This window comes from Camelus ferus, chromosome 13, assembly GCF_009834535.1.
Source record: "Camelus ferus isolate YT-003-E chromosome 13, BCGSAC_Cfer_1.0, whole genome shotgun sequence".
Classification (NCBI taxonomy): domain Eukaryota; kingdom Metazoa; phylum Chordata; class Mammalia; order Artiodactyla; family Camelidae; genus Camelus; species Camelus ferus.
The window spans coordinates 25,011,387-25,031,379 of record NC_045708.1 but is presented as its reverse complement, the minus strand read 5'-3'; the positions used below and the strand labels follow the sequence as shown (position 1 = coordinate 25,031,379).

The window sequence follows — 19,993 nt, the reverse complement described above, 5'->3', positions numbered from 1 at the left end:
GCTCTGGCCAATGGTAAGGCTGGGCGCTAAGCCGTAGGGTATGCTGCCGTTGCCGCCATTTTGCTTGTGGGTATTGCCCGAGTCTGGGGCCTGGGGTTCGCAGCGGGCGGGTGAAGGTGCAGACCGCCTCTGGAGAGCGGGAGGCGACAGCCTGGGGACTCAGGTTCCTTCGCTCGTGCGTAGTTCTACCCTCCCCAGCACTGCCCCTCCTCCCCCTCGGGCTCGCGGCTGGAATCGAGCTTCCGGTGCGGGGGGTAGCAGGAGAGATTGCTTAGCGTGAAGAGTGTGTTTCCGGGTTGAGCCCTGGGAGGTGGGAGGGGGCGGTGTTTCCGGCCGCCGTTGCTGTTCTGGGAGGCTGAGGCGAGAGGGAGCTTGCCGGGTGGGGAAGCCGCACTCCCGTCTTTCTTTTCCTCCTCCTCAGGGTGAGGGGAGCGAAGGTTGGGGCTCCGACCCCATGGACCGGGAGGAGGCGGAGGCCGCCGAGACCCGGGGCCCCGCCTTGTGGCCCTGAGCCCCGGTAGGTGGCCGGGGGCGGCTGGCTGCCTGCCAGGCCGAGGACCACGAGCCCAGGGGAGGGGCAAGCGGTACGGGCGACTTCTGGGGGTGCGCTAGCCGGTTGCTGGGACCCAGAGGTGGCGCTCCTGGCCCGGCTTGGGTAGCCAACTGCTTCTGGCTTTGCAGGTGCGGAGCTGGAGTCCCAGGCTGAACCCCGCATCTTTTGGGCCTGGCCTGGTCATGCGGCCCCCTCCATCCCTTGCTGACTGACTGACAGACCGGGCTCGAGGCGTGCTGACCTCCTTCCTCCCTCGCCCTTAGCTGCTGACTCTAGTGTTTGTTCTCCCTACCAAGACAAAGTTGATGCAGAATAAGGGGGGGCGGGGCTGAGCTCTACTTGTAAATTATAACGCGAAACGTGCCTTATTCGGGACTTGGAAAATTTTGACCCAAGAGGGGTCCTTTGGTGGCTACAGTGAGCACAAAGGTGAAATGAAGGAAGTCAAGAGAGAAGGAGACCTAACGTGGGATTCCAGGAAAGCTTTGCTTTTTCTCACCTCGTGGTGGTTATGCCCACCCGACAATAGATGCAGTTAGTGAAGAGCATTAGCTGACTCTCCTTGTGCTTTCTTAACTGATTAACAGACTGGAAGCTAGGAACAAATTAGAAAAACGACCTCCCAGAACAATCTGTTCATTTTCCCAGCTATTTGGAAAACAATGTCTGCAGATATAAGCAAAGCTATTCATGGCAGTCTGTTCTGTAACTTTCCCAAATACGAGACTTTTAAAAGAGCTTTATTCTTGATTACTCATACCAGCTGAATTGGCTGTTTCAGACGTGCTCTATCGTTGTTCAAACATATCTTATCGCTGGGTACATAAATGGAGTTCACGTATGTAGCTGACAGACTGAACTATGATACATCCCCCATCAACCTGAAGTATTAAGTAAACATTACCCCCTGCTCTGTGGGAACAGCTGCTGCAACAGAGAGTGCTTTTATTTCGAGTGTACTTGTAACGCCCTAAATGCCAGAACTATTGCAAGCTTTTTTAGATTTTCATTTGTCAAGTATTGTGGGGGTGTGTGTTCTCTCCCTGGGCTGTTTCCCTTTGATAATGTTACAAACCATTTGGATCTTGGTGATGTGTTGTTCCTGCCTCTGGTCAGCAAGCCTTTGACTGGACCCTAGCAGTGATTTGTGCCTTTAGGCAATTGTAGGTTTCAGAGGAATGACTGGTTGTGAGTTCACGTGAAAATAACTCTGCTTCTCTCTCTTGCATGGTTTGTGAGACATTGCACTTCTAATCAGCTTGCTAACCCAGTGGTGTTTATTACTCCCATTTTCAAAACCTATTCATTTCTTTCATGCTTCTGTCGCCCACCTGCCATGCTATTGATGACAGGTGTTGAGTCACCTTGAGTTTAAAATCCTTTTGTGGTAGGCAGAAGTGTGTTGGGTAAGATTCATACACACACACACACACACACACACACAGTCACACACACACACACACACACACACAGTCACACACACACACACACACACAGTCACACTCACCTCTTCCATCTTGGGAGGCTAGAAAAGTTGCCGGATATACTTTCTAACTTAGGCTCCATTTCATAATCTCTTGAACATGTTTCTGGCCCACACACCTCTTTTTTGCCTCCTGATCCCTAACATACAAACCACTAGAAATAGGAATGGATGGAAGTGAATGAGAAAGATGAAGTCCTTCAGATGCTTGAGGCTCAGTGAAAAGTTTTTCTTGGGTGGACTGTACCTTAGTTTTGCAGCTCTGTGTGCGGGTCTGTTTCCTGGTATTAGTCACTATTGCTCTCCAGCCCATACAATGCTGGCCGGGTGTTGTGAGTTTATGCCGTTTGCCAGACATTGATGACAGGTGCATTTTTAGGACTGAAGATAAATGAATTGCTTCTTCAGAAGCAACCTTTGTAATGTTGCCAAGATTTATGTAATAATTTATACAATATAGGAAAGTTGTATAAGAGAGAAAAACTGATGGAAAATCATTTTCTCTTCTGGAAGGGACCTAAATCATTCAGCACCTAGATTCTAGAGTAGCCAACACAATGCCTGGTACATAATAGGAGCTGTGTAAATATTTGTTGAATGGATATATGAATTTAAGTCAGGAATTGCAAATGATTCTAAGGATCAAGGAGGTGACATCAAAGTGTAAACTGGATAGATTTTAAAGATAAGAGTGGTGGGGACAGTAACAAACTGGAGAGTGCATGCCCTGCCTAAAGACAATCACATTAAAACTTCTAGAAAACAAAGCTAGAAAAACCTCCAGATTAGTTTACCTCTGATGCTCCATACTCTTCTTTTCATAGATAAGAAAGTGTTTGGATAAAGTCTGAAAGTTGTTAATAGCAGAACTGGAACTGAAACTCAAATCTTTTTTTTTTCAGTCTGGCGCTCTTCCCATTCTTCCACATAGATGATTAACTGTTAGACTGGAAAATAATGGAATATAAAGTGTTTCAGTTTTACTGTAGATTCATTTCATATCCTTGCTGTGTTTTTATCCTGATAATTATAGGCTATGCCAAAGCTCAGGTTTGAAATTTATGGGCAGGTAAGAGCAATGAAAGACAAACCTTGAAATTTTTCTTCTCCCTAATCTCTCACACTCTCTAGCATTCCACATTTCGAGGAATCAATTATTAATTACTTGGCATATAATTTCTTCTTTTTCTGTCTTTCTAGTGGACTTGTTCTGCCTGTCTGGAAGGCCATGGAGAACCTGGGAATCAAGCCAAGTGCTGCTTCCTGGATTTTATCAGGATTTTTTTGGCAGACATTTGTGAAGTGGTTGAGAAGTCTGTACCTGATTTATATTTGCTTCTGCTTCAGTGCTCTGTGGTTGTCAACAGGTACCATTTTCTTTATATATTTAAGATTTTTTTTTTAAAGGGTACTCTGTATGAGTTCTTCAGTTCATTTTAAATACTAGGAGCCAGGAAAGCAATCTGCTAATTGACAGAAATAGTCATCCTTTTGGTGGACACTTAGTTTGTTGAGTTTGTTTATTGTCTTAGAACCAAAATTTAAATCTTAAGGGAGAACTGGCATGATCATGATAATTTTCATATTTGATGAAGATGTAATGAAAAAAAAAAAAAAAGGTTTCAAAGTTAGACAGAGCTGGGTCCTGGAGCTGGATGTTTCTTTCCACTTAACTATAAAACTTTGAGCAAGTTACCTATTGTCTGTTAGGAAGGATAAGACCCACCTCATAACTTGATTTAAAAGAGTATACTTCAATTTAAAAATACAAAAAAAAAAAAAAAGATAATATAAGTAAAGTGTGTAGCACAGTGCTCTAAACATGGGATGCTTAGTAAATGGTATTTTGTTTTCTTTCCTGAAGAGATAAACACTCTACACTTAGAGGGAGAATTTGTTCCTTGCTTTTTCCATAGAGAGGGATTATGCTGATAGATTTTTATAAAATATGCTTTCCTCTTAGAGATTATTTCACCAGTCTTGAACCTCTTGCCAGGAAAAAGTGCCAAGAAGGCTAAATTTCAAAGGATATCCTTTTTTTTCCTTTTGGTTCTTTTTTTGACATTGTTCTTTCAGAGTATGGAATGTGTGAAAATAGCAATTTGAGAACGACTTCTGAGTATGCTGCCTGTTCTGGGCAGTGACCAAAAGACTTCTGTTGTAGAGACCACTGTCTGGGATAACTAAGCAGCCTTTTGCTCCTATGATTATAAGGATTTCTGTTGCTTTCCTAAAGGAATTGGTGGCCATGATCTTGAGAATCAAGTAATTACTGTATTTAGCAATTTAGTAACATCAGCCTTGGGGTTTTTGTTGTTTTGCAGTGGTGGTCGATGATTGCTTAATTATAGCAGTGGAAATTGCAGTTGACAGAAAGCTGACCTGAATGTTTTTCACCCAGATGATGCTTTGCTGAGACAGCTAACTATTTCAGGCCAACATTTTATGTAAGATCATTTGAATTAAATAAGTAACTGATTTAACACCATCAGAATAGGAAAATGACATTTTTTTAAGTGTACCTGTAACATACCAGACCCCTGGTTATAAACATTACGTATCTCATTTAATCCTTATGATAACCTTAAAATGAATAGTTTTATTTTGTAGATAAGGAAATTGAGGCTCATGATGGGAAAAGTACCAGGGTCACACAGCAAAAACGTGACAGAGCCAGGAATCTAAATCCAGTTTTTTCCGTTTTAGAGCCTGCATTCTTTTTCTTCTGCTATGTTGCCTTCCAGCCACAGGTGATTTTTTTTTTGGAGGACCAAAGACTGATTTTGCCCTGAACCAGGATGAGCAGCTTGCTATTTGAGAGATTCTGGGTATAGGGGAAGAAGTAGCATTTCTGAGTGTTACTGTATTTTCCAAGCTAGTTGGTTAAACATAATATCATGGGCTCATTAGGCTAGTCTTTAGTATCCCTGGAGCTTGGTACTTAAAAACAGCACCCTAATGAACAGATTGAGTGAAAAGGTGCAAAAGTGGTATTGTTAGTAGTGGTTCTCGTGGGAATTGGATTGTACTAGTTACATTTTAGAAAATTTTGGAGCTTTTATCGTGGAAGAACCAAAAATCTTGTGTGTTGAAACTGAGGGAACATGCAAGCAACACATGACAGACAGATTTGTTATATATTTTAATTTATCAGAGCTTTCTTACATCAATTAAAAAAAAAACACAATGTCGTAATAGTGAAAATGAATGAGACAGAGAGCGTATCATAAGTAAGAAATTAAAATGACTTAATAGGTGTTTTAAAAAATGTGCATTCTCATTACTAAGCAAAGAGCTGCAGATTAAAATGAGAAATCCTTTTTAACCTATCGTATTGATGAAGATCAAAGTAAAAATATCTAGTGCTCCCAAGGGGTGTTGGAGAATTTGAACAGAGAACTTTTTGGCATAAATCATCCTAAAAAAGTTCATACCCTTTGACCTGGTAATTCCCCTTTTAAGAATTTACCTCAAGGACATATTTAGATGGTTGTGAATGAGAGCATTCATCAACACTCATCTATTCTGTGTTACAAAACATTGCTACAACCTGCCCCACAATAGGAGTGTAGTGAAATTATGGTATGTCCACGTGGTGGAATATTACATGATCTCAAAACTCACATTTTAGAAGAATAAGTACATGGGAAGTTCTCCTAATTTTAAGTGGAAAAGCAGGAATACAACTGCATATTCAGATTCAAAATTGGTGTCGATTTTGTGAAAAGAAAAAAATGTATATAACAGAAAGTCTGAAACAAGTTATATAACTAAATGTTTATTTATTTTTTTGATTAGTGGAATTATCTCTTTATACTTTCCTGTGCTTTCCAGGGTACATATTAACCCTTTATAAGGAGAAAAAACCTACCTGAAAAAGCAACACGATTGTAGCAAAAACCTATTGTTGGTAGCTTGAGTCAATATTTCTCTGCTTATGAGTTTGTTGTTTTTATCTGAACTCATATAAGTTTTCCTTGATAAAATACATTCTTGACTGTTTGCTGCTGTTACTTAGCTCATGGATTATAGAAATTATTCCTGAAAAACTAACCAAAATAAGGAATCTGTCCAGTTATCCCCATTCCTGTTTACCACTTAGCAGTTTCTTCATACCTGGGAGAGCGACAGATACCCACTGACTTATGTATAGTGGGCTTCTTTTTTATTTCAGCTTTGGGTTCAGTGTTAGAGCCCATTGCTAGAAAGAAGTGATTATAATTTGTCTGATAAAAGATGCTCTGTGTTTTCCTTGTGGGCCGTTGGATCACTATTTTTCTACTTAATGTTAATTATTAAATGGCTTAAAAAATAGCATTTTGGATCTGGGGATTATCAGTATCTGGAGACAAACGTAAAGTGACCCCAAGAATTTGGAAATTCCTGAAATAGATTGTCAGCTTCTTGTGAGCAGAGATTTTGCCTGTTTTGCTTAAGCCAGCTATTCCTAGCAAGTACCAAGGGCTTGGCACATAGTAGATGCACCATAAAAATATTTGTTGACTGAATAATGAATTAGCAAAGGGGATTGTCTTTTGAGAATTAAATGTTAAAATCAACACAATCTGTCATTTGAGAGTTTGAAAGTTAAAGCTTCATTTAAAATGAGCACAATCCGAGCAGAGGTATGTGAAGGCACTTTAAGGATACATAATGCCTTTGAGAACAGCAAGATCTGATTAAAATATTCACAAACATATGAACAGATCTAAAGAAAGAATGTGTACATCTGAAGAGCTGTGTGTGCACCAACATGTGAGCGGGAACCAGCCTTGGAGATCCCAACCAAGGAGACTCATAGAGGCCAATAGTGTACTCCTAAAGCTAACAAAAGGCTGTGAAAACTTACTGTTGTTCCCTTGTTTCTGGAAAGTAGATTACAGAGTTAGTTAATAAGTATTTTGAATACAGAGAAAAAGTATTCAATTCAGAACCAATTTTTGAGAACTTATTAGGAGTCTGTCCTAGGCTAGGCATGAGGGTGATAAAGATGAGTACAACACAATTCCTGCCCTGGGAGAACTCCCAGTTTAATGAGGGAGGTAGATCTATAAATCCTGTGATGTGGTAAGTGAAAAGACAGAGAGAGGCAGTGCCCCGAAGGTGCTGCACCCAGAGAAGCATTCAGCTCAGAGAGGAAGAGGAAGAACTGAGGAGTGCTCTCCAGAGAAGCTGATGCCTGAACAGAATTTTGAAAGGTGAATTCAGAGGGTTTGAAGGGTATTCCCAGGCAGTGGGAATGCAAGAGCAAGAGCACAGAATTGTGAAAGAGTTTGGAGAAAACTCTACAAGCAGTTTAGTGGTGCTGGAATACAGAGCACAGCTGGAACAGCAACTCCTGAAGAGGTAGATGGTAGCCAGGTCATGAAGAAGCCTGTATGCCATGCGAAGAAGCCTTGATTTTAATCTTTAAAAGCATGTGGTTTACACATTTTCTTGATTATGCACTCAATCCATAAAAAAAAGTTGAAGATATACCCCAATATATGGCTGTTTCCCCATTATAATAAGCATCACTGTACTAATGTCCTATGTATATGAGAGATAACAAAAACAAAACCTTGAAAGAATCAACTAAAAAAATAAATATAAATAGTTTTAATTTTTTTTTTCCAGACCCCAGTGATTTGTCTTGTGTACCTCTGGTAAGCTAACGTTCTGTTTTGGAAATTGCCTTAGGAAATTGGGACCTATTGAAAATTTTAAGCAGAAGAATAATACTGGTAAATTTCTAGATAATTTTTGCTGGAATATAGAAGAATGATAATGGTGGGGATGAGAGGAAGATGGAAAGGGAGGGAGGTCAGGACTAGAGGTAAGGATGTCTGTTAGGAAGCTAATGAAATAGTAGTCCAGGAGAAAATTGATGAGGCTCTGTCTTCAAGGAACCTCTCTCATTAAAGAGAGTAATTTCACTTAATACAAATCAGTAGATGTAGGGCTAAATAGTTGGGTAGGATTTAGGAGTTCTGTAGTAAGAGATTAGAGGAGGTTTTTGGTTTTTTTTAAATTGAGATTTAATATCACTGTTTAATTCCAGAAATTCTCTTCACCCCCTAAAAGAAATCTCATACCCATTAGTAGTCACTCCCTATTCCTCCCTCTCCCTAGCTTCTGGAAATCACTCATCTGACTTTCTGACTCTGTGGATTTGCCTATGAAGGACACTTAATATAAATGGATTCATACAGTATGTGGCCTTTTATGTCCAGCTTCTTTCATTTAGTTTAACGTATTCAATATTCATTCGTGTTGTAACACGTTTGCTGTCTCCATTCTCCCGCCTCTGTCCTCTTCTGAATCCAGTGAGGTCTGGCTTCTGCCTAAACATTGGCTTTTACCGAGGTAACCAGGGACCTCCCAAGTTGGACACCTTTACTTTTTACCTTAACACCTCTGCTGCATTTGACGCCTTTGACTGCTTTCTTGATACCCTTTCCTCAGTTTCCTTGAGTTATACGTCGTGCTGTTTTTGTTCTCCTTCCAGCCGATGCATCACACTATTCTTTCCTCACTCCCGTCTCAGCTTGTCTCTTAAATGTTTTCTTCTTCAGGGTTCTGTTCCTACCCTTCCTTTTCTTGCTCTTCTGTGCCCTCCCTGGGCAATCTCATTCTTTTCCATAATTGTAACCTGTGTGCTCACTACTCCCAAATTTATTAGTGTTCATTCACTTCCCTCCTGGGCCCCAGCCACATAGCCATCTCCAACTGGCTGTCTCCCAGCTACTTCTACCTTAATGTGTCAAGACTGAACCCCTGATCTTTTACCTTTCGCCCTCCTTTATTCCGTGTAGTGGTGAAAAGACTATCTCCCCTCGTATTCTGAGGTAGAAATCCCTGAGTCATTCTATACTCCCTTTTTTCCTCCATATTCAAATCCCTGTTTGTAGAGTGCTCTGTTCCTCTGCATATGCTGTGACCATTCTGTCTGATATATTCTGATTCAGGTAAGCATAAGCTCCTTTCTGGAGCTTTCTCTGAAGCCCTTGAACTTATTCTTTAATGTTCTCATGATGTCTATACATTTCTGTTATTATTATGTCACGTTATACTGTGTGGTTTTAGGCTTTGTTAGGAGAGGTTCATAGTAGGTCTTGTCCGAGAGTGTGGTCCTTACCCCTAAGATAAAGCCTTCCTAGTGTCTGCTAGTCTGTGGCGTTAATGTGGTTTCTTCAGTCTTGCAGAGCCAAAATTCCAAAATGCTCCTGCCTCCTATCCCAGCACTGCTTGCTCCTAGTGCTGCTTTTTCCCTCTCATCCCTGTAACATCTAGCATGTAATAAACCACAGGTGCTCATGCCCTGTGCCCTTATGTCCCCGCCCTTAGCCTTTTGGGATCCCTTCTTTTCCCAGCTCCTTCTCCAGTGTCTTACCACTCAAATTCTAGCCAAACTCAGATCTCTACTCCTTGGTCTCAGTGAGACCGCTCTGTTCTGTTAGGGTTCCAGCTTTCTGTGCTGTGGTTGGGAAGTTGTCCCTTAAAGAGAACTGGGCAATTATGCAGCTCACTTCAAGTTTCCCTTCTCCCAGATGTTGTAACCTTGCACTGCTTGTTATCTCCTGGCTAAAAACAGTTGTTTGTATATTCTGTTCAATTTTATAGTTCTTTATGGTAGATGGTGAGTCTGGTAGGAGCAGAAATCTATTATGATTACCTGCTTATGTGTCTGTCTGCTTCATGAAACTGTCTTACTCATACGTGCATACCTAACATCTAGCACGTAGTAGTAGCAGTAGAGGTTTGTTTGATTAACCTAAAGATAATGCTGGAAATAGGACCACCTTGGAATATACATGTTAAGGAGAATCAATCTTTCCTACTCTGCTTTTCAATCTGGGCCCATTAGGCGGGCACTTTACTTCCCAGGTGGGAACAATATTTGGAAGGTAATCTTTGCTCTTTTTTCCCACCTTTTCTCTGGCTCTCTCTATGAGTGGAAGAGTGATTTTTCTGATTGGTGAGACTGGAAAAGAATTCTGTTGTTTGGAATGACCAATCTTCAGGATTTTCATGTGTTCTCTCCCTGCCATGCTCTAACTGGGTCTGCCCATGCCAGGACAGCCTACATTTGTCCAAATGGTAAGTTTAATTCAGTATGGAAAAGTATTAGACAGCCCATTTGGGATTGTATATCTAAGCTGTTGTTCTCCAGTCACCTTATCACTTACTACAAAGGTGATCTTTTTTGTCTCCATCTACCTCTAACTGCCATGTTTTGTTTTTTAATTAGTCTTAAACTCTGGGTGAGAGAGATTAATTATCACCCTCAGCCCCCACAGAGACTGTAGATGGGACAAAGACAGTTTCTGGCTTAACAAGAGGTCTTTTCCCCACTAGTTGCCATTTCTGTTCTGTTCTCATAACTGCTTGCATTTGCCCCTGGCAGACAGAAGTCACCTAAACTCACTTTTCTCCTTTGCCCCTACCTTTTAATTGTGCTTTGAGGGCTGTAGCCCCTGTTGTACCAGTCAGACCAAGTGGTATCTTTTATCTTTAAAAGAGCAGTATATTTTGAACATGCATTGATTTTGTCTTTAGGAGAAAAGCATTTTTGAGGCTTTTTAGGTGGCATTATACCCCTGTGCTCTTCTTGTATCTGCTGGGCACCTAATTTAAGGTGGATGACTAATGGAACTAACCTCATAATGATGAGCCTTCAGCGGGAACTTTCTCCTGCCAAACTGTCCTATATTCTTAACTACATTGCAGTACAGGAAGGTAATAAATTATTAATCCTAAATCTGTCTCCTCAGATTGTGATAATGACTTGAGTACTGGCAGCTGGGGGAAGATAGTTTTCTGGCTGTTAACATAAACCATGCAAGCTTTTTGATTCTAAAATTCAGCTGGCATTGAGCAAATCTGTGGGATCTTCTTATATCACAATTTAATTGACCAAAGTAAACCAATCAAAAACTTCTAAAAGCCTCTTTCCCAGTGAACTGAAGTAATTGTCCATTGCTTAAATACTCTTCAGTAAAAGATAATCATCTTAAGTCCTTCTCTCTATCTTGGAAAGCTAATTTTGGTGGGTTCTTTTTTTCTTTTAGGAACATTGTGCAAGCATAAACTTATTTACTAACTTGTGTGCCAAACTGAAGAGGCATAAGAATATGGCATAACTGGGTAGTAAATCCAATTCAATTTAAAAGCTGTCTTAAATTGACTCTGCTCAGAAATTCCTTAAGGGAGGAAATAATAAAGTAGTGGAGAAATTTATTAAAAAAAAATAACATTTGCAGGACCAAAGCAAGGCCCCTTGGCTTATTTTGGAGATTTTATAAAAGTCTTACTAATTGAAACAGCTTCCAGTTCAAGGCATTGTGTGGAATCAGTAGGAACATGATCAAAACTATGTATGTGGGTAATGTTTGGACATCTATTCTCAGGTGATTGGTGTTGAAGAGTTTGGGTCAAAATTCATAGCTCTTGGTTTGAAGACCTGCTCTTTGAACTTTCTTTCTGATCCTCTATCCAAGAGCTTCCTTAAGAAAAGTCTGTCCATATGGTTAAGATCCTTTAGCCATTTTTGATTCCAGACAGTACTTGGATATGTTTTAGAGTGAAGTTATAAGAACTGGTCTTGACCATCTATCTAATTTATCAATTGAGCAACAGACAGGAGGCAGAGTGGCCAAGAGCATGGAACATGGGCTTGGGAGTCAGACAAGCCTGAATCTGAGTCCTGGTTCTATTATATACCAGGTGGTGTTACTGAAACCCACTTTTCATCAGATTCCTCATCTACAAAATGAGAATGACAGTACCTCTCATAGGATTGTTAAGAGAATTAAATAACATGTTCACCCAAAGTACTTAGCCTACTCCCAGGTACATAAGTAACAGTTCGTCAGATGTTAGCAGCAGTCATTATGATGTGATGACATAAAATCCTGTTTGGTTAGACTCTTGTCTGATCCCCAGATGACCCAGTAGGCAGCAGGTTTGAGGTCTCTGCTGGCTCCTTAAACCTCTGTCCAGTGAGATCTCAGTTCCCACATTTTTTAAAGTATAATGTTGGCAGCTGGCCTTTCCAGCATTGTCAGGAAAAGTAGGCCTCCATTCATATAGCTTGACAGACGTGAGGTTGGTCAAAATGCATGACAGGGTGAGCTGTATTGTGCATTTTCTGTAATTGTAACATGCCACTTGGAGCATGACTGGCTACTTGTTTCCTTCTTCAGCCAGAGATACTTTTCCTCTGGAAGAGGACTCTGTTCTGCTGCCATGACACTACTTGGCCCTCAGCCCTTGTTCACCCCCCGCAACACTGATGATGTGCCCACGCTTGGCAAAGCCCTGGTTAGGCCAAGTTGGCTCTGTCTTTTGGTCTGGACAGTGTTTTGACTGGGGCTAATTCAAGAGCACTTTTGGATTTTGTGTCAGTAGTATCTTGTAGAGTTAGTTCCTTCCTTCCTCCAAACGTATTTACTGGGTGCCTACTATCCTAGGCACTAGAAATGCAGTGGTGAGTAAGGCAGACATGGTCTCTGCCCTTATGGAGCTTGCAGGCTAGTGATTCCTTAGCCATTCCTAGGGAACAGAAGTTCTCTTCGAGAGGGATGAGGTGTTACTGATATCAAGATTCCCTTCAAAGAGGCTGAGGCCTCCCTAGGGTCTCAAGGTAATTCAGTGACAAGAGAGACCCAGTTTTCCTTACAGAATCCTAAGAGATGAGGTAATTTGATGTCTCAAGCTGGTCTCAATAGAGTAACCTTCTGCTGAGAATTATGTAGGTGAAGGCCTTGTCTATAATAGAATATATCTCCAGCCTTCCTTTCAACCCAGCCCACTCTCTCCACCATTAATAACCCACATCCCTAAATAAGTAGTGAGGGTGGTTATCTGGAGATTTGGAAAAAGTGCGGCAGCTGCAGCCTTTGCCCTCAATTTGGAAGTATGTGTGTGTCCTCTGGTGATTTCATGGATATTAGATATACCCAGCCAGTCAGTTCTTGAAAGTCTTTTCTGCATCAGGTTTGTTACTTAGGCCCTCAGGTAGACAGTTCTAATGCAAGGAAAGCACCAAATGATAAAAATCCTGAACTTCTCTGGTCAATCACAAAAGGAAATTGAAATACCCCAAGATGAGAAGGAACTATGAATGTCCCTGAATGGTGAGTTAACCATCACAAGTGCTGTTCTAGGAGAAACAAAAACAGAGAGAATGCTGGCCAGGGTGTATCTGAAACTCCACCAACTGCTGAATCTGCTCCTAAAGATGGACACCCAGGATAGTTCATCTCATTTCCCCCTTTTAAACTCTCCCAGCAAATGACAGGGTTTTTAGGAACGTCCTCTTTCTTCCAGCTGGCTTAACATGCTTTGGTTCTAATCCACCAGCAATTTGAAATAAATGTGTGCTCGTGGATTCTTACACCTTTAGGTAATAAGGGTAATGACTTGTGTTACCAGACCTGGGAGATGGGGAGTTTATATTGATTTGGTTTTACATCTCTACTCTAATTTCAGATTCAGGTTTAAAATTTTAAAGGGACTGCCATTCTGCCTATTAAGAAAGGGCCTCTCTGTTTTTTGTTTATGTGTGTTTTTGATACAGCTCAGTGTTTATTGTCCTTAACTGAGGGCAACCTGAGTCAGCTGGAAGCTTATGGAAGTAGGCCTGGTAGAATGGGTGAGTCTTAATCAGAATAAATGAAGCAACCTCGTAGAGAGAAGCTAAGAGCCAGGTTCTACTTCAGAAAGTTGCATCCTGCTGGGTCAGTCTATGGCTTTTGGCCTGAAGCAGAAACAGCTCCATGTGCTGAAGCAGTGCAAAGCTTCTCTTCTAACTATGTCTTCTATTTCATCGATCTCTAACTGCTTGATTTCCTTTCCTTTTTTAAAAAATCCTTTTCTGATTATGAATCACACATGCTTAATGTAGAAAATTTAGGAAGTGAATATTCCAGATAGAAATAACTACTTCCTGTGAATCCCATCGCCAGAAATGACCACTGTCAACCTGCAGCTGTAGTTTGAGGAGTGTTGCTGGGGAAGTTCTGTTTGTGAGGGCTTGCTTGTTCTGCTCAGTTCCTACTTTTGCTGGATGCCCCCGGGCACTGGCCATCTCTGGACCTGGTAGAGGGGAGGTTTTCTGTTCTTGTGGAGGCCCTGTCCAAGCCCAACAGAAGCAGCTGGTAAGCAGATCTTGAGCAGGGTTATTTGCCCAGAATGATCAGGGCAGAAGGAAAAGTTTTCTGGCCTTTCCAGGGAGACTTTCACTGACAAGCATACCTCCTTTCCTTCCCCAAGCTGTTTTGATTGAGCTGTTTCGCCCCCACTCTTTCATATTTCACGTGGTTGCTGCCTTGGCAGCGTGGCTGCCTCTGTCAGTAGGGAGCAAGAGGTAAAGAGTGAAGGCCTTCTGTGTATGATGTGTTTTCAGGGGTTTTCCTGTGTGCCTATGGGGAGTGTGTGTGTGCATATGTGTGCGTATGTGGGTATGTGAGAGAGACCCCACGGTACATTTGGATACCCTCATTGCCCTGCTTAGAATTAGTGTCACTTTGAAGCAGCAGAGAAGTATTGCCATTTTACAGATAAGAATAAGGAAAGGCCAGTTTCTCTGTGGCTAGACAGAATCCGTACTAGATAATTGGGTAGTGAGGAGTGTTGACCATTTTGCCCAAATTTTTATTTCTGTCAATAGAATCAATTAACTTGAATATGGAGGTATAAGGGAAAGATAGAGAAGTACATGTCATAAAAATGTAGTCTATTGACAGCCATGTCTGCAGTAAATAAACTAAACAATACCAAATTACTGAATGGCAATGCTACATATGTTGATGACTTTAGGTTACACTTTTTTTTTTTTTGGTGGGGGGTAGGTAATTAGGTTTATTTTATTTATTTATTTATTAATGGAGATACTGGGGATTGAACCCAAGACCTTGTGATCTGTACAGTCCCTCTCCAGATTACACTTTTCTAGTATTTGTCATCCCTAGTTCTTGATATGTGTGTCTTATATTTAGTGCCTTAAAATATGCATTCTGCATTCTTTTTTTAATTGAAGTATAGTTGATTTACAATGTTGTGTTAGTTTCTGGTGTACAGCATAGTGATTCAGTCATATATATAAACATTCTTTTTCATTGTAGATTATTACAAGATATTGAATATAGTTCCCTTGCTATCCCGTAGGACCTTATTTATCTGCATACTGCATTTTTAATACCTTCTCTAGGATGCTTAATTCAAATCACTTAATGATAATTCAGATCTAGGTGTTTTGTACACACTGTAGATACCTACAATTCAGTCCCTGCCCCTGGCTAAATAAAACCCAGTTCTTGCTGTCAGAGAGTTCACACTATGGAGGCAGAGATAGATGTAGGCACATAAAGAAGCATGATAAATTCCAAGATGTGCTGTGGGAGCACAAAGAGTCGGGCAGGGAAGAGCTGAACCCTGTTTTATAGCAAGCTGAGGAGACAAGCGATAATCTGTTTGAATTTCCTTCTCCCAAATTCATTTGAAGTGTTTTTTAACCTGCAGAGCTCTTTCACTTCTTTTCACAGAGGGAGGGATAGAGGGAAGAGTCTGTACAGCTGTGTAAAGTCTAGAGAATAAGAGCCCTAAGAAAATTATTTTTATTTCTGTACAGATACAGATTAGCTTTGATTTAATTTAAATAAGCTGGCTCTTAAAAATTCTAAGAATACTAACTACTCATATAGTTTCGCTTTCATTTACACACAGATGAGGAAGTATCTGTAGCCCTGCATTTGATTTGCTATAAGCAAAAAGTAGTTTGAGGTATTTAAGCATCTGAAGCTTGGTTGTATTGAATCCTCACATGTCCCAGTTCAGCCCACTGCAGGGTTCCTTTTTTTTTTTTTTTAATTAGACTTACATAATACTCCAAAAAGAGAGATTTTTAATGGATAAACTGACTAATTTTTCCTCTATTGGCCGTATCTGCTGGAATAACACTTCATGGTTTGCTGTATTATTTCCCTATTTCCTCCCAAGCTTGCAGCTGTATTTTTAATATACATATTTCTGCTGCAGCCCTCTAAATGACCTTCTCTTTAGAAACAACAAAACCAGCCAGCAAAAAGAAAGAAAGAAAGAAAGAAAGAAAAGAAAAGAAAGAAAGAAAGAAAGAAAGAAAGAAAGAAAGAAAGAAAGAAAGAAAGAAAAAAGAGAAAGAAAACCACTCCCCACCCAAACCTTCCCTCAAAACAAAACAGTGCTCTGATTCAAGGTTTATTGTGGGTTTGATTGGTAAGAAGGTTGGTATGATTGTGAATGCAGATAATTTATCAGGTCTGCAGTCAGAGACACCAATCAACTGCAGGTTCTTAACAATAACTATACCTACTACAAGTGGGCTTACAGAGAATGCTAGATTCATGACATTGTGTCTAGGGGCTTTTCTCTTTAGGAAAAAAAGTCTTTCTTTTTAGAGCTTCTTTTATGTACAGATAAACAAAGTTTATCTGTTATCATTTTCTACCTGTGCTTTTTGAAGTACAAAGACTGTTACATAGAGAGGTGTGGGCTCTTTCATGCTGTGGCTTGGAGGCGTGCTCTCCTTGCTGACAGCATTCTTCAGAGTCTTTTAGTCATAAGGTGGTGGGAGCAAAAGCGAAGCAGGAGATTCGGAGTGTATTGTATGCAGCAAGTAACCCCCTAGTTACAGTTTTTTTTTTAAGTACATAGTTTAATCATTTGTCTTCAATCTGCCTTTAAATATTATAAAGCCCTTGATGACTGTATCATTTCTGAGCAGGTGACTTGATGGTAGGAGAGCTATTTTCAGCTATACCAGTGTTTTGGTTAATACTCTAACTTATGACTTGATTGTGAAATGGCTTTGGACTAAACCTTAACAGATAGGTCTTTTGAAACTTTGTAGCAACCATATCCAATTAATGCAAACCTTTGATTTATTAATAAGTATCAGGTAGAAGCTAAAGGCATTAGAATTGTGGTAGACCGGTTTTCATTTTTCACCTCTGTGACCGGAACATAGAGTTGTTTTTTTTTCTTTTTCTCCTCATCATTACTCAGGAGAAGGGAAATTGAATGGATCTAGATGTCATCAGTGATGGATGACTATTTGCCTAGGTGAACTGGAAGCTATTCTCCATTGTTGCTTTGTTCAGAAAGTTCCATGGTGAAAGCTTGTCTTGCCTTTGAGTGAAGTGGAGCCGTCTGAAATAGATAGCTCAGGGACCTGAAATTTGGTTGGTCCTTTCATAAGGAAAGATTGCTTTTTGATTTGAAAAGACTTTTCAGTTTAGTGTTTAGGCAGGAAAGACTGTTTCCTGGCTGGTTTTGTTAGATTCAGTTGTCTCTTTTTAATCCATTTGGCTTTTCTTTAATTTCTCTTTTTGCACATCTCTCATCATACCTCCCCTTCAGTGTTCTCCCCAGTTTAATTCAAAAAGCTGTCTCTCATTTCTTAGTGAACTGGAGGCTTTGCTTTTCTCTCCTGTCCTTCCCTTCTTTTAGTCAAGGAAATGAATTAGCCTTAAGAATTTTGGTTAAAACTTAAGTAATTCCATATTGGAGCTGACATCTTTTCTAGATTTTGTTAGTTTAAAAAACCCATAAATTTATTTAAATACTGGGTAAACTTTAAAAATTAACAAATAATTCTTTGAATGCCTACTATGTGCCAAGCATTCATCTGGGCCTACAAATACAGAGACACAGGATACAACCCCAGCACTTAAAGAGGGCAGAGTATATGAGGTAGAGAGACCAATATGATCCACTGAGAAAAATACTATGATAGAGGTAGAATATGCAGAAGAGAGGAATTTTGGGGTGAAGGTTTCAAGGAAGATTTTCTGGAAGAAGTGGTGCCTGAGCTGAAATAAAGGGTAATAACAACAACAAAAGTAATGGCAGCTGTAATTACTGAGTTTTAACTACATACCAGGCACTGTGTTAATACTTTGCATAGCTTATCTCCTTTTATATCTGTGATAACCCTGCTATCATTCCTATTTTTACACATGAAGAAACCAAGAAATGCTGAGCCAAAATGACATAGCTAGTAAGTAGACTGGATTGGTATTCTAAGTCAGGCAGTCTTATTTCAGGGGTCGAAGTCTTAACCAGTCTTGTGGGGTGGGGTTCAGAAGATGGGGTGAGATGAAATAAGGGTATTGATCTTGATACAGGGTTTTCTTCTGAAAACAAAATTTTTAACACAATTTCTGAGGGTTCTGTATGAACCTCACTTGGAGACTGGATGTATTTTCTTATTAAATCAAGATTAAATGAGGGTGGTTTTTATAGTTCCTTTAACCTGTAAAGTATAGTTATAGGTAGATTAAAGGAACATTTCCCCCCTCTTCTGTCTGTAAATATTGCCCTCTTCTAAGGATATGTCATGGTACTCTTTTTCTCTTCAGCAGTTTGCCACAATCCAGTACCTTTGAGGCTTCTTTATTAACAGTCTTATAGGAGAGGACTTACTCTTCCAAATATTTGTAACTAGAAAAAAGTGCTATAAGACTCAGGTTTTGTGATGAGTTGTTGGAAGCTTGTTTTCCATTTAGCAGACAACCCAGAGTTAATGGGAATAGTGGCTGAGAGGTTCTTGGTGGGCAGACTCTTCCATGGAGAGTTTGTCTTTGACCAGAATGGTCTTTGGGAAAAATGGGAACATTTCAGTCAAGGGAAAGGAGTCAGAATATGGACACAAAGCCTATTGATTCTTGTTTAGCTGTTAGTTTAGTTTCAACGAATTACCTAAACCATAACATTTAACAAACTGTGCTCTTAAGAAAGCTAGGCACACAGCAAAGGCGATGAATAGTAATTATTTTCTTTTCAGAGGACTGCTTTGTGAGGCTACTGCCACCTTTCAATCTAACCTGTATGCAACTGAGGAAAAAAGTATTGGCCCTTTTGAAAAGGAAGAGAGAGGGCAATGGTTATTACCCTGGCTTTTTCCAAACTTCATAACACCTGATTGTGCCCTTAAAGAATTTAGTTACTTCCTCTGCCTTGCTTTCTGAATATGCTAACCCCCCGCAGGAGAGAACTGGTGTGGAGAGTAACAAGGAACCATTTTTGTATTTGTTTATTAGTGGGTGTGCAGGTAACAGACACGCTGATAGTCAAAAGGAAGCTGGAGGGTGCCCCCTGAGGTGGTTTGTTTTTGAATAGTTCCTGTGAGTTGCTTTTGAGATCGATAACATGCCTGCTTGTGTCGTTTTCATATGGCAGCCATCTTGACTGAGCCCCACTGCTTCTGAGCGAACACATCCTTTTGATGATAGCTTCAGGAAGGCAGGTGGTATGGATCCATAGGTCAGTCACTGACCTAAGCACCAAATTTAAAGCTTCTGCCTTACTGCTTGTAATAGTTCATTATAGGTATAATTATCAAAGGATTCTTTTTGTTTGTTTGTTTTTTAAGTATTTGCATTTCTTTTTTTTTAAACGATTTCTTTTTGAGGGGGGGAGGTAATTAGGTTTATTTATTTACTTTAATTTTTAAAATTTTTAATAGAGGTACTGGGAATTGAACCCAGGATCTTGTTCATGCTAAGCAGGCACTCTCTCATTGGAGCTGTACCCTCCCCGCTGAATGAATTTTTGACCATATTATAAAATTGTGATATTTCAAGAAAAGAATTCATTTCAATCAATGTTAAAAGTAAGTGCAAATTTTGCCTATAAAATATCCTAACCATGTGTAGTTTTCCACAGAAACTTGGTTCCCCCTGCACTACCCCCGCCTTTCTAGGAGAATTTATCAACTGCTCTTTTTTTTTTCAACTAATACTGGTGAGGCATTCTCTCTGCTCCCATTGCCACCATCTCAGCTTTTCCATTGGGATACTATTTGAATTTGGTTAAAGTATGAATTCCCAGTGACCTTAATATTGTGGTTCCTAAGGCAGCAGGCATTGTCTCTGCTTCATTCTTGGTTGCCAGCCAGCAGTTTCCGAGTTAGCTGGAGAAGTCAGGCTCCTTACCTG

At 40.3% G+C, this 19,993-nt stretch overlaps 1 protein-coding gene and 1 long non-coding RNA gene across 9 annotated transcripts in view; one reads left to right on the top strand and one right to left on the bottom strand.

The window, feature by feature from the left end:
- The first annotated feature begins 72 nt into the window (after positions 1-72).
- KIAA0319L (KIAA0319 like) overlaps positions 73-19,993 on the top strand; it is a 96,474-nt gene continuing 76,553 nt past the window's right edge. For 3 of the 8 annotated variants that reach the window (XR_004325502.1, XR_004325503.1, XM_032495901.1), the window contains exons 1-2: positions 310-517; positions 3,237-3,403. Coding sequence is in view for 6 of the 8 variants with exons in the window: in XM_032495901.1 (XP_032351792.1) it covers positions 3,265-3,403 (139 nt within the window). In the remaining 2 variants the exon portion in view is untranslated. Of the gene's footprint in view, positions 246-306; positions 518-573; positions 682-3,236; positions 3,404-19,993 lie in introns of those variants that run through there. The other 5 variants (XM_014560581.2, XM_014560582.2, XM_032495904.1 and 2 more) reach the window with 5 other exon arrangements.
- On the bottom strand, positions 6,147-18,023 carry LOC116668343. Its single transcript, XR_004325504.1, has 3 exons — positions 18,014-18,023; positions 15,328-15,333; positions 6,147-6,287 (listed from the first exon to the last, which is right to left on the bottom strand). It is a non-coding gene; the product is annotated as an uncharacterized LOC116668343 (long non-coding RNA).